Consider the following 14,929-nt stretch of genomic DNA (forward strand, 5'->3'; position numbering starts at 1 on the left):
TTATTAGCAACACAAAATAGAGAAATGAATAAAGGAAAAACAGACACCCCATCTTCTTCTTTTTTTGTATTCACCAAATAGCAGGATGTTCTCGCTTCTATTTATTAATTTTTAAGCAACTTATTATTGACTCAACTACCTATATTCAATTTTTATTTATTGTTGTAAATATTACATAAATCTCATAGTATTAAGAGCTAACTACATTATATCCCTACTCTTTTTTAAATTACAAAAATCTATATAGGTCGCGATACATTGCTATTCAGGAAACATGTGGATACATAGTTAACGGATGTATCCAAGAGGGTAGGAATGTATCAGTAAACTGGACCAATCTGAGATATTATCTCAAATATGTTTTGAATAACTTGGTGAAGATCATTCCACCTGTTGAGAAATTTTATGAGAAATTTCCAAGTAGTTGTCTCTTGTGTTGTTTTCAAACTTGTTAGGTACATTCTATAATTTTCCACAAGTCTTTTTATATTAAGTTAATGAGGGAAGCTCTATCAATATTTAAAGTCTTTAAACCAATTTCCACAAACACTACAAGGGGAAAAGGACAAATATGATACAATTCAAACATGAAGAAGATACATGGAAAATAACTAAAGTAGTAGACATTTTTAGTTTTTCTACATTATGTAGATGAAGCATCATCATACGTTTTAAGTGTGATTCATCAATTACGAGTGATTACGATAAATGGAGAGTAATGATGAACAATTGAATCAAGTGATTTCAATCATGAACCAAACTCAATATGCTTACTGCTTTTTGCTGTACTAATGAGCTATGTTGCTCAGACTCTCCTATATAATGATGTGGCACCTGTGTTAGTTCCTTAAAAATGCACTACTTTTGGAGATCCAATACGTATCCGTTGACATTTTTGAAGAGCCTGCTAATGAGTGCATGGCTGTGTAGATAACTTATCTTGAAACAGAAACAGACTAACATAACTTGAATAACCATTGATACTAAAATAAAACACACATAATTATGTAGCTATCAAACATATACAAACTACAAATAGAAAGTTTAAAAGATAAAAACAAAACAAGAAAATCAAACAAAAATAAGTTGGCCCTCTTGATCTTCCATTAAGTCTATCGTCTCTGAGTTCTCTTCTTTGGCCTTCTTCTTTTGTGGGATATGATGCCATCAAAACATTCCACTAACCATTTTGGCTTACGATATTTAAACATGAGACTCCACATGACAGTTCCAACAACGAGTCCAAAATTGTAGCCTTTGACTACAAATTCCCAATGTCAATCCACTTAAGAAATTAAATATGACTCGTCTTCATCTTCTTCGGACTCCAATGGTTGAGGAACATACAATGAATCGCTTGTTCCACATCACTTTGATAAAGGGAGACCACATAAATCAAGGTTGCCTCCATACGAGTCATTTCCAAACGTTTTGAATTAACATCACTTTAATATAAGGACGTGCAACTCTGGAAGAGTTCCTAGCCAAGCTGGAAATGTACTATTTATAACATTGTTCCCCACATCAAATATTTCTAAATAATCACAGTTGAGCAATGACATCGGGACAGGTCCTTCAAATCGATTACCATTCAAGAAAATGGTACTCAATGAAGTGCTCTGCGCACATAATGGTGGAAGATTCCCTGTGAAATTGTTCCTTCTTAAGTCCAACACCCTTAGACTAGCCATGCTTCCCAAGCAACTTGTAATCGAGTTACTGAAGTTGTTGTGTGATAAATCTAGAAATTCAAATGGATGAAGGTAGTGGACCCTGAAAGAAGTTAAATTTAAGATCAAGATACTCTAGATTGTGGTAATGAACTTGTGGTAGCTAGGTGACTTGTTAATGAATTATGCGAAAGGTTTAGGAACCGCATAATTCATGTTGTCAGAAAGATGTAAGCTCTTGGAGGTTAGAGAAAACGTCGAGCATTTAACCTGAAAAGGAGTTAGATGAAAGATCTAAACTTGTGAGCTGCTTCAATTTAGAGATTGTGAAAGAAATATGACCGGTGAAATTCAAATACTTAATTTGTATATTAGTATATTCAAGATCCACGTACCTTAAGGAGGAAGAAAAATTCATAGGTAATATTGGAGATGAGATGTTGACATCAGGGAGAGAAAGTACAGCAATCTCTACTCGCATTCCATAAGACTGTTTTTGGGAAATTCACAGGTTTTTGTGAAGTTATGAAGTATTGTGTCCAATGTTCTCTAATCAAGTTGTAATCCATCCCATGTACAGCAATCTCTACTCGCATTCCATAAGACTGTTTTTGGGAAAGAAGTATCACACGAGTAGTAATCGGAGATTTTTCAGTTTCCGTCTCATCCTCCATATTGAGTTTTTTCAAATGATAGAGAAGATGAAATCAAACTAGGGAGATTCCAATCCAAACACTTACCATTCAATGGCCCCACAAAAAAAATAGAAATGTGAACTTGAGATAAATATCTCCTACATAAATTTTTCCCAGCCACATATACAAAGAACCAACTTTACTGACTTAAAGACAAAATCATATGTAACACATTACAAAAAAATGGTATAGAGGGTAGTGTGTACACATAACAACTAGCTTTTCTATGTTATAGTTGTTCACAACAACTAAATCATACTAACAACAACAACATACAGAATGTAATCCACAAGTGGAGTCTGGGGAAAGTAGTGTGTTCACAAACCTTATCGTTACTTAACTTGTGTAGGTAGAGATGTTATGTCAAATATTACAAATTTACCATAAGCATTACACTTGGGTACAACAAGGTAATTCACCAACAAATCAAGTTGCCAAAATTTAATGGGCTTTTAGAAATTGCAACAAAAAAGAAGCCCAACCCAAGTTTAACAAGGAGTAAGCCCACTTGTGAGGCCTACAAAAATGCCCACAAAAATATATATTATATATCTATATATAAAGCTAGATATAGATAAGGTGATTTGAGAGCTTTCTATAACTAATATTTCTATTTCACTTTTTTCTCCTTTTCGGATTTTTTTTACTATTTATATTATTTCATGAAAGGTTGAACATGATGATATAAATATAATTAAAAATATCAAGCAAAATAAATTTAAAAATCATTCCACAAATTAAATCACTACATACGAAAAATCACCAAAAAAATATATAAATGTAAAAGATATATTGATAAATATGTATATATAACAGAGATATTTTGATCTTGAAAAAATAATTTTTTGTTTCTACTTATACTCTTCTTAAGAAGCAGAAATTTTAACTTCTTCCCAATCACAAAAAAACTGATTTTGTTTTCATTGAAAATCAGTTTGACTAATTAATCAAACACCTTGATTTTTTCAAAGGAGTATTTTTTTTTTCTCAAAATGTGTGTTTTTTACCTCTCAACAACAATGCCAAACATGTTCTTAAAATTCAAACTTTATTAATTTAATGCTTAGAATTTTTAATATTAAATCTATTACTATATTTCTAAAATTATGAGTTCATATTATTATCTATTATAAAATAAAATAAAATGAATAATAAGGTTGGGTAGAAACTTTATCTCATTAAAACTTGCAAGAGTTTCACCTCAAATGTAGCAATTGCGAGCCTGACATATTGGCCTTAGATCTCGCAATTGGCCTTAAATCATTGAATCGAGATTGTCTTGATCAAATGCTGATCGATGTCAACTATATATTTCTCATATTTCTTTCTATGATCCAAAACACTGTTGAATGCCTAGATATCGGTACAAAGTATTTGACTAAGCAATAAATCACCTTTTGAAACTAATGAAATCGTCCAAACTTGAATCCAACTTCATTAATAAAAATATTGACTATGGTCAAACTCCTAAAATTTCAAACTTTCAAAATGGACTAGCTTTCCCGAAATTCACACAATCACTTCGGAAATTGTGTCACCATTTCTACAAGTCACAAATTAGATATATAAGCTACAAGAAGGATTAAAAAAGCTTTTTAGAAAGGAAAAAATAGGTGAAAATACAAAATGACCACGAATAAGGTCGTTACAAGAAATAATTAGCAACTAAGAAATATGTCTCGGGAGGATTAAGCTGCCATCATTTCTTATTCAGCAATGGACTAAGGGTATCTTGATCCACATGATAGGCCAATCTATCTTTCTACCTCCATTCTGAGTTCTAAGGATTGACCAATTGAATAACGCTATTTCAAATGATCAAAACCGCCCTTTAGGGCAAGAATCTTGAAGCCCTTCAAATACTCACTAGAGCGAGGAATTTTGCCATCTCTTTCGAGTCCTCAATTAATTTCTTTTGTGTTTTCTCGATCAGAAAAGGTGCACAAAGTCTTTTAGACGTGCGCAAGATGTTAACCTAATTGACTATTCTGAAGAAAGGGCCTATTATTTTTTCAGAATTAGCCTTTCCCTCCGCCTTATTCTTTGAAGGTATCAAACCCTATTGAGTTAGTCTGAAAGATTGATTTAATAAAGAAAGTCTTTAATCGCGTGGACAATCCTACAGACGATCAAGCAAACTCAAGCTCACTTCAAGTGCAAAATAAACTTGTCATACCTAAAACAAAATTGGCTTACCGACTTGATTTCTTCACTTCCTTAAAAGTCGGTCGGTTAAAGAATTATCAATAGTATAATCCTCATCCAAAGATTATTCAAGTCAAATTTCAAATGCATTAGTTGATCCAAAACTAATCTCATATTTTAGTTGCAAATACTTTTATTAACCGTTTCCAAAGGATACAGTCTACGACATACATGAAGTCTGATAGACTAATCAATTTCAAATGCAATAATTTTTGAAACGGAAAAAAGAGCAAATAATCATAATAAGGAGGTAATATGATTTTGAAGAACTTACGACATACTACAAAAAAACCCCAAATTGCCAACATATTTTACTAACAACTTAAGTTGGTTAATATTCTACTAACAAATTACCAACATAATTCTAACTGAATTATATTTTAAAACTTAACAACGAAATTCTAATAGATTACCAACCAATATCTTACTAACTAAGTATTTTAGTTGGTAAATACGGTGGAAAAAAATGGCGCCAAATTTAGCAACATTCTATCAATGGATTACCAACTGAAATATTACTAACGCACATCTTTTGTTGGTAATATTACCAACGAAGTATATATCGGTTGGTAAATATGACAAAAAAATTATTTATATAATTTATTAACATCTTAGCAATGAATTACTAACTAAACATTTACCAACGGCAAAATTGTGTTGCTAAATTTACCAACCAAATATAAAAGTGTTGGTAAATTAGTAACGAAATGTAATTGTTGGTAAACTTGCCAACCAATATCCAATTAGTTGAAAATTTTGCCGGAGAATAAAGATTGTAGTTAGTAAATTACTAACATAATTAAAATAGTTGGAAATATACCAGTTGATCATTAATCCATTGGTAAAATTTACCAACATATTAATTATTAGTTGGTAATATTACATATGAATGTTTAGTTGAGTAGTAACTATTACCAATTGTGATAAAATTTATTGGTAAATTATTAATTACTAACTTATATTTGAATAGTTGATAAATTTATCAATTGAAGTTAAACTTTTTGGTAAATCAGCGTCTAGTATTGAGACTTTCATATTCAGTTTGTGTCGTTAGGCGTTTTAACTTTCAAATTTTAGCCAAAACTTGACTTTGGTCAGTATTTTTGGTAAACGTGCTCAGATTTGAACTCTGTCAGTGTCATTAGCTTCGGAAGGTCAGTTTTGACCTAACAGAAAGGTTGGTTCAAGTTTTGAGGCTAAAAGCAAAACCAAACTCAAAGTCCATGCAAATATGACTAGCCTTTGAGAGAAGTAGTCGAAACACTATAAAATTTCGCGTAAATTGTTAGTTTCATCTTCGAACTATTGATAGTCTTAAAAACTTATTTACTTGACTAACTAAACTTAAAAATACACTTCCGTCATTGTAACATGAGTGAAGTACACCCCTAAATTCTTATCAGGATGTTTTCAACACTCCTCTCAGTTTTTTATTAAGAGATTCATGTTCCTATAAGAATTTGAAACCACTTGCTATGTCAGGTGACAGATCGAGAGTGTATCAGGAGTATATTTAAGTTCAGTTAGTTAAATAAAAAGATATTTTTAAGACTTTCAATAGTTTGGAGATGAAACTAATAATTCACGTCAAATTTAAGAGTGTTATCAATACTTTTGTCAAGCGAGCGTTTTAATGCTGTTTTATCAACAATTAATATACTTACCAGTGGAGGTGTTCCCTTAAGTAAGGATCACTAGGACCAGGAACATCTGGGTCAGTCGTGATCTTTTCCAAACAAAAGAAAGACAACAACATAGTTAGAAATTTACAATTTAGAGGATGGAAAAAAAAGAAAGATAATTTAAAAATGAGATCAGAGTAAGTTGCAATTACTCTCCTATCAATATATATGATAAAAAAAATTATTTTGAAATGTTAATCAAAATTTATATATATATTCCTTATTTTCAGTTTAATTGTCTTACTTTTCTTTTTAATTTGTCTTAGAAAGAGCGTCTCTTTCTTTATTTTAAATAAGTTCTTTAAATTTCAACATCATACATGATCTAATTAAGACCAGAAGATGTATTCAGTCAAACTAAGACGCTTAAATTATTGAAATGACAGGAGTAGTTTAATTTGAATATCGAGAAATGAAAAATGTCACATAAATTAAAGACGACATACGAGTGTGTAAGCAGATCTCATGTCTTCTCCACCTATCTCCACACGAGGTTTAGAAGCAATGAGAGGAGGCATGAGTTCATGACCATTAAAAACTTGTTTGCTTCCATTATATATCACATTCATTTTCACACTTGGATTGAAACTATCTACTACTTCTCCAATCACTCTTTCAACAACAAGTGGTTCAATATCCCTACAAGACATATTGTTCCTTCTTTTTGGGAACTTAACTAATTATTGTGTGCTTGTTAGTATAAGCTATGTAATAGAGAGATTTATGTGAGATGGTTTTAAGAATGTTACTTGCAAGGAGGACTTTATATACACGACACTTGAGTGAGGGGGAGGTAGCTTTTGATATTGCGTGTTCATCTGAACTCAGTATTTTTCATGTAGTCTATATAAATTTATTTGTAAAAAACTTATAAAATTGCAATAAATAGTTCTTCCTACATCTCATTTTATATGATATTCTTTTATGTTATAAGTTCGTTATCAACTGACATATATGTTCTCCAATTTTGGATGTGCACAAGTAGACAATTAAGCTTGTATAAAGCTCAACAAGTAGACACACACATCTTACGTGACATGATACATGTAGGACGCCACATAAGATACTCCGTAGGATGCAAATTACCACATAAAAAATTAAGTAGGACATATATATCTACTTGTTAAACTCTATATATAAAACCTACTTTTTATATTTAATAACATTTTAACTTGATTTTTCACAAATAAATATCTTTAAAATTCTGAATCCACCGCTCTTCGAGAGAAAGGATGGGTGGGGGATGTTAAGTTGAAAGATTCGGTGGGGAACAATTATAAGTGTCACAAATTGAAAGGTAGTCTATAAATGGAAAAATTCGAATGTTTTTAATAACAAATAAATTTACCAATATTGGCAAATTCATGACGGAANCCCTTAGAGGCATGCCACATAAGCAAGTCTAACATTCTCCTTTATATATATATATATGATGATCGAAGAATATCTAACTTTAAAAATCATGCAAAGGAATTAAATAAATTAGAAGAATCTTGGTGTTATCAAATTACTACTTTGTTGGATGAAGCACACGGAAAAAAACTAGTGATAGTGACAACTGAGATCATCGATAGAGTTAGATTTTTATTAAGGGATTTAAAATAAAATAAGATAAATATACAAAAAAATAAAATAATAATAATATCTATAATGTATATATAAAATAGAGTAACTTTCACATATAACAAATATAAAAATTATGTTTGTATGTTATAGCTATATATAGTTTGCTTAATTGCGCTCCATAGCAAATTTTATGTTTGCTATGGAGCTTTTGATTTGTATAATTCGCTAGATACATCCAATTTTATACAAATTGTTCAGTTTTGTATAAATTCATTTATACATTGTAATTTGTATAATAAGATCTGTATTTGTATAATTATAAGTGTATAGGGCGAAAATATATGTATTTGTATTTGTATATACACTTTTTTCTAGCTTTATACAAACACGTTTTATACATTTGTATACCGAATGAGTAATTGTATACCAAAAATGGATAATTGTGTACCGAATCAGATGACAAAAAAATGGGATGTTTGCTGCGAATTACAAATAAAATAAACTATGGCTATAACATTTAATTTGAATTAATAGTTTGCTATTTCATACAATTTTTCCTATAAAATATAATTTTGTTTTATATATATAATATAACTTTTCGGTGAATATAATTCGAATGAACCCTTTATAGTATCCTGGTTCCGCCCCTAGTCAAGGCACTGGCCGTCGGCTGTGAGATTGAGAATTGCAGAGTTTTACGATAGTAAATTCATTAGGGTGATCATGCTACTAAAAAAATGCATTTAGATAAATATGTGATATGTATTTACTATACACAAATATAGTTTAAAAGAATTTCAATATGTAGCTATAATTAAGATTTTATAGCAAATTTATCTCTTACCTCTTCTCTCTCCCTCCCTCGCCTCTCTCTATGTTTTCGCTCGCATCTCTTCTCTCTTTGCCCCCTCTCTGCAATACAAATACAAATGGTAGCAATCAATGATATAAAATGGTAATAGTCAATGATACAAATATAAATAATACTAAACACATCGTAACACATAAGTACAATATTCAAGGCAACAAATGAATATAACCGTAATTTGTTAGGAATTACAATAACGATACAATTGTATTTATCGATACAAATTGTATTCGTTAATATACTTGATACAATTGATTTGCATCAACGAATTGAATGTAATAGTCTTTGATACAATCGATTGTATTCGTGATACTATTATATACAATTATCAATCAGATATACAAATCAATTGTATCTCTTTTCCAAATCTCACTCATATCTCTCAACCCTCTCTCAATCTCGCTTGCCTCTCTCCTCCTTATAGTAGTAGTTTTTGATATAAATCAATTAAATAAATTGTATTTGTGATACAATTATCGATCAGATATACAAAACAACTATATCACTCTCCCAAATCTCACTCGCCTTTCTCCTCCCATCTCCCAATCTCGCTCACCTCTCTCCTCCTTCTAACATGTAGCTCCGACGCGTAATTAAGTAAATTATAGCTAAGGAGCCTGATTATGTTTCTAGCCTTAGATGTTTTTGAAATTTCCTCTTATCTTTTTCTGTTTTTATCAAACTTATTGCTTGACATATTCAATTTGGATTTTTGAAGCCCAAATTTTGTCATATCTTATATTGTATTTTCTCCATTTTTTCTAGAGTCAAACTACTTGAACTTTAACCAGTATTTTAAGATGTATTTTTTCGTTAAATCAATATGAAAATGATGGCAATCTATAGTATTTTTCATATAATTTTCGTACATCTAAATTTTAAATATCAAATTATGCTAATTCAATTTTAACTCCAAAAATTAAATAAATTAATTCTCATAAAGTGAATTGTGATAAGTAAAAAAGGGACGGAGGGTGTATTATTTATTACCTTAAAAACTCAATGCATGCATAATACTTCTGATGCCTTTAGTCGATTAACTTATTAGAATGAGGAATACTACTTTTTGAATTTAAAAACAATATTTTAGACAAATGGGAATTCAACTTTTTGAGTTTTGAGGTTCTTAATTGTGTCGTGTACAAATGAGAAATGGAGAATTAATCTTATCATGGAAGCAAAAAAAATACAAGTTTTGTGTTACCTTTGCATGGATGCTTTGTTAAATTTTGTAAATGACAAGACATCTTATATAAATTCTTGGCCACATTTGCTAGTTATTAGACTTTAATTATACTTTGCCTACTCTAATGAAACATGAAACATAGTTTTGGTACTGTTTAATTAGAATGCTTGATTTGACATCACCTTTTGTTTTGTTTAATCCGGTAGCCATTAGAAATTTGAAATATACTATGATAATTTAGTCTGTTTGGTCAAACTTCTGAAATTAGCATCTTTTGAGAAATGTTTTTTTTTTTCTAAAAAAATTCTACTGGTGAAAAACACTGTGTATGACCAGTAATTAAATTAAAAAAAGAATTGGTTTTGAGCAATAATTAAGGTTTGATTAAACTTTTAAAAGTGTTTCTGAGTATACTTTTTTATAAAGTATATACTGGAGAAAACTACTTTTTTGTTAGCTTTTGAAACATAGTTTTTGTCACTTCCAAAATCACTTATTTTCTTCCAAAAATTAGATGAAACACTTTTTTGTTTTGTTTTGAAATAAGCTCTTTTGAGAAATGTTTTTTTTTAAAAAAATAAATTCAATTGGTGAAAAACACTTTGTGTTTGACCAATAAATTGAAAATAATAATAATACTTTTGAGCAATAATTAAGGTTTGATCAAACTTTTTAAAAGTGTTTCTAAGTATATATATTTTTGGGGAAAAGGTTCGAAATATATCTGAACTTTGATTGAAATTATTATAACAATTACAAACTTTGGGCAAGACCTATGACCTCCTGCACTATTTGATAATGTATTTTAATGATATATAGGTGTCCACGTGGACATCATAAATATTGCATCATTATAAATAGTAACTTGTCTAGCTGGGCACTTATATATCTTTAAAATACATGATTAAATAATGCATGAGTAATAGATCCTGCCCAAAGTTTGTGATTGTTACAACTATTTCGGTCCAAGTCCCCCTATATTCTTTTATAAAGTTTTTTTTTTTTTTTTGAGAAAACTACTTTTTTTTTTTAGTTTTCGAAAAATAATTTTGGTCACTTCCAGGAACACTTATTTTCTTTCAAAAATTAGGTGAAACACTTTTTTGTTTTTGGTTAGAAATAAGCTCTTTTGAAAAAAACGAACTTTTGACTTCTCATCAAAAACTTGATCAAATAGGTTATATCATAATTCTGATTGCGTCAAAGCCCAAAAAAGATATGATTAAATTTCAAGTCATTGAAACTTGAATGGTGAATTAATAAACTTCAATATCAAGCCAAATCAATTGATACATATATATGTCTAATCTCAATTGACAACTAAACACTCTAATTCGTTCTCACTATATTTTTAGTCTCATCTACTAAAAATGGGGGCTAGCATAACACATTCTTTTTTGGAATACAGGCTATTACATGCGCATCAAAAAGAATTTTTCAAAGCACGAAATCTCAGAACAAAATCATTGCAGAAGAAAAGTATAAAACTTAAGAACGACACTAGAAGTTGATAGGTTACATAAATTTCGAAAATGTCTAAATGATCATTTTGTAAATTAAATGTTTAATTATATTGTTAAGACGGATTAAAACAAAATTTTAAAAAAAAGGTCTCGTATATATAAAAGATGTGCCAAGTGTCCTTGTTGAGAGAATAGGGAATCTAACGAAAGGAGAAATCAGCGGCAGCAAACAGCATTAAGACGTCTTCATTCTTAGTTTTTGGAGAAACCACAAAAGTGGTAATATATTATCATGAAAGTAAACCTTTTCAAATATTCTTGATACCAACATGCCATTCATAATTGACGGGCTTAGAATTTAAATTTAATTAATTAAACATTTAAAATTTTAATAGTAAATTAATTATATTTTGAAAATTATGAATTCACTATTTCCACCGTTTAAAAATACATATAATACTTTTCTTTTTAGCCTATTTTAAAAAGATTTGACCTATCTTCGTTTTTTGTAACACTTTAATTTCAACTTTCTGTGTGACATGTTTAAAGCCACAAGATTAAAAAGCGTTTAGATATATTTGACATACTTTAATTTAGCATCACAAGATCGAAAAGTATTCTTTATTTTCTTAAACTACTATCAAGCCGAACTAAGTCATTTTTTTTTAAACGAAAAAAATATTACAATTGAAAGAAATATTTTTACTTATGAGCTACTACTGAATTCAAATAAATTCGATATCGAAAGGCTACATCTGCCCATCCTCAAAATAGATTCCATTTTCTAGACGTAGGACTGCAGCTTCTGCGGCGCTGCACCCATATTCTCGACTTTGCTAAATTAATTATTATTCTCATATGAATTTGGTCACACGTGATTCTTAATTTCTTACCAAAAAAGGAAAAATAGATGTATTATACAATGTAATTTGAAAAATAAAAAAAATAAATTGAAAGAGTATTTTGACTAGTTTAGACAAGAAATGGTTGGTGCTATGTTATTAGTGCCAAAATACCTGTCATTTTACCTTTTTTGAATGATATTTTAAGTGTTTCATCTCTTTATCAATATGTGGGATAGTAGTTTAAAAAAAAAAAGAATTTGTGTGATAATATAAGTTTTTATTGTTATGAATATATTGAATAGTGAATGTCTTTATTAATTCTACACCCCCCATAGCAAAAACGAACTTCACACCTTAAAAATTGCCTAAAAATCACCTTCTGAAGCTAATGGAATCGTTCAAACTTGAATTCTACTTCATTAATAAAAATATTAATTTAGGTCAAACTCCTGAAATTTTGAACTCTCGAAATTAACTAGCTTTTCCGAAATTCACTCAATGTCCTCGGAAACTGTGTCACCATGTCTACAAGTCACAAATTAGATATATAAACTACAAGAAGGATTAAAAAAAAAAGGAAAATGGGTGAAAATATAAAATGACCACGAAGGTCGTTACAAGAAATGCGTAACAACTAAGAAATATGACTCGAGAGGGTTAATATGCGATCACTCCTAATTCATTAAGGGTGTCTTGATCCACATGATAGGCCAATCTATCTTTCTACATCCGTTCTGAGTTCTAAGGATTGACCAATTGAATAACACTATTTCAAATGAAACCACCCTTTATGGCAAGAATCTTGAAGCCCTTCAAATACACGCTAGAGCGAGGAATTTTGTCAATTCATTTGAGTCCTGGATGAATTTCTTTTGTGTTTTCTCAATCAGGAAATACGCACCAAGTCTTTTAGACCGTGCACAAGATGTTAACCTAATTGACCATTCTGAAGAAAGGGCCTATTATTTTTAGAATTAGCCCTCCCTCCGCCTTATTCTTTGAAGGCATCACACGATTGAAATATGTTAATTATTTTCTTAAACTAGTATCAAGCCGAACTAAATAATTCTTTTTTAAACAAAGAAAATATTATAATTGAAATAAATATTTTTACTTATGAGCTACTACTGAATTCAAATAAATTTGATATCGAAAGGCTACATCTGCTCATTCTCAATATATATTCCAGTTTCTAGACGTTGCATCCATATTCTTAACTTTGCTAAATTAATTATAATTCTCATATGAATTTAGTCATAATTACATGATTCTTAATTTCTTACCAAAAAAGGAAACATAGATGTATTATACAATGTAATTTGAAAGAGTATTTTGACTAGTTTAGACAAGAAATGGTTGGTGCCACTTCAAAAGGAACCCCAATTACCAACAAAAATATTCGTTGGTAAATTAATCAAATTGGTTGGCAAATTGAGTTACCAATCAAATGCCAACTTATATTAATTAATTGCTAAAAGGTTCGTCGGTAAATATTATCAACCGATTAATTTGTTGGTAAACTTACCAATCAAAAATCAGTTGATAAACACCCAAAGATATTGTTACAAAATTTTGAAACATGACCCTGAAAGTTCCGTTGGTAAATTCACCAACTAATTTTTGGTTAGTATATCATTAGTACCTTTACTAACGAATTGCAAAGGAGTTAGTAAATTTTTTTCTTCATTATTCAATTCCGTTGGTAATTAAGTTTACGTTGATAGTATACTTTTCAAGATACTTTGGTAATTGGTTGGCAATTTTAGTAACATAGAATAATGTTGGTAATTTACCAATAAATTTTAAATAATTTTTTTCTTTTTTTTTGGTTTCTCATAAGGTGTTTGGTACCCACATTGGAGCCCGACTAAATTCAGATTCACGCCGGAAAGTCCCACATTGGGGGGGTAATAACAAAGGTGACTCTATACCCAAGGGAAATCGAACCCGAGACCTCTTGGCTAAGGATGAAGGAGTACTTATCACTCCATCACAACCTTTGTTGGTAATAAATTTTAAATACGTTAGTATGATTATTTGTTTTTCTAATAAATTTACTTATTGATTGTTAGTCTGTTGGTAATATATCATTCAAGTTCAATGTTAGGGTAGTAATTGATTGACAATATGTTCAAAATATTATTAACTGAATGATTATTCAATAGTAAAATATTTATTAATTTATTGTATTTAAAAATCTAAGAGCACGAATATAAATCCAAAAATATTAATATCAATTTTATAAATCATATTTGAATGAAACAATGCAAAATCTATGATAATAAGTTAAATTAATCTCAATATGACACATATCATTATAGCATGATGTGTTTCTAAATGTATGTAGTGTACAAGTTGACAATGTTAAGCAAAGTCAAATTTTGGCCAAAAGTTAAAACGCCTAATGGTACAAACTGAATATGAAAACCTCAAAATCCAAACCAACCATACTATTAGATGAAATGACCTTCTAGAGCTAACCGCGTTGACGAAATTCAAATTGGAGCATGTTTCCCAAAAAAATTGACCTAATTCAAATTTTAGCCAAAAGTTAAAAGTTAAAAGTTAAAACGCTTAACGACAGTAACTGAAAATAAAAGTCTCAAAACCCGAATCAACCAATCTATGAGACCAAAACTGAACTTATATGGCTAACTGCGGTGACAAAATTTCAATTCGAGCACGATTACCAAAAATATTGACTAAAGTGAAATATTTTTGGCCAAAACTTAAAAAGTTAAAATGCCTA

At 29.9% G+C, this 14,929-nt stretch overlaps 2 protein-coding genes across 3 annotated transcripts in view; one reads left to right on the forward strand and one right to left on the reverse strand.

Annotated features, from left to right (window-relative positions):
- LOC125871293 (CEN-like protein 1) overlaps positions 1-6,972 on the reverse strand; it is a 33,145-nt gene extending 26,173 nt beyond the window's left edge. Inside the window, exon 1 of the mRNA XM_049551896.1 lies at positions 6,699-6,972. Within this exon, the coding sequence (XP_049407853.1) occupies positions 6,699-6,902 (204 nt within the window). The 5' untranslated portion in view covers positions 6,903-6,972. The remainder of the gene's footprint in view (positions 1-6,698) is intronic.
- The window catches only part of LOC125871115 (uncharacterized), a 367,917-nt gene that overhangs the window by 200,046 nt on the left and 152,942 nt on the right, over positions 1-14,929 (forward strand). Inside the window, exon 1 of one of the 2 annotated variants that reach the window (XM_049551713.1) lies at positions 13,860-13,865. The exons of the other annotated variant lie outside the window; for it this stretch is intronic. The gene's annotated coding sequence lies outside the window, so the exon portion shown is untranslated. Of the gene's footprint in view, positions 1-13,859; positions 13,866-14,929 lie in introns of those variants that run through there. 2 annotated transcript variants of the gene reach the window in all.

This window comes from Solanum stenotomum, chromosome 1 (genome assembly GCF_019186545.1).
Source record: "Solanum stenotomum isolate F172 chromosome 1, ASM1918654v1, whole genome shotgun sequence".
NCBI classification, from domain to species: domain Eukaryota; kingdom Viridiplantae; phylum Streptophyta; class Magnoliopsida; order Solanales; family Solanaceae; genus Solanum; species Solanum stenotomum.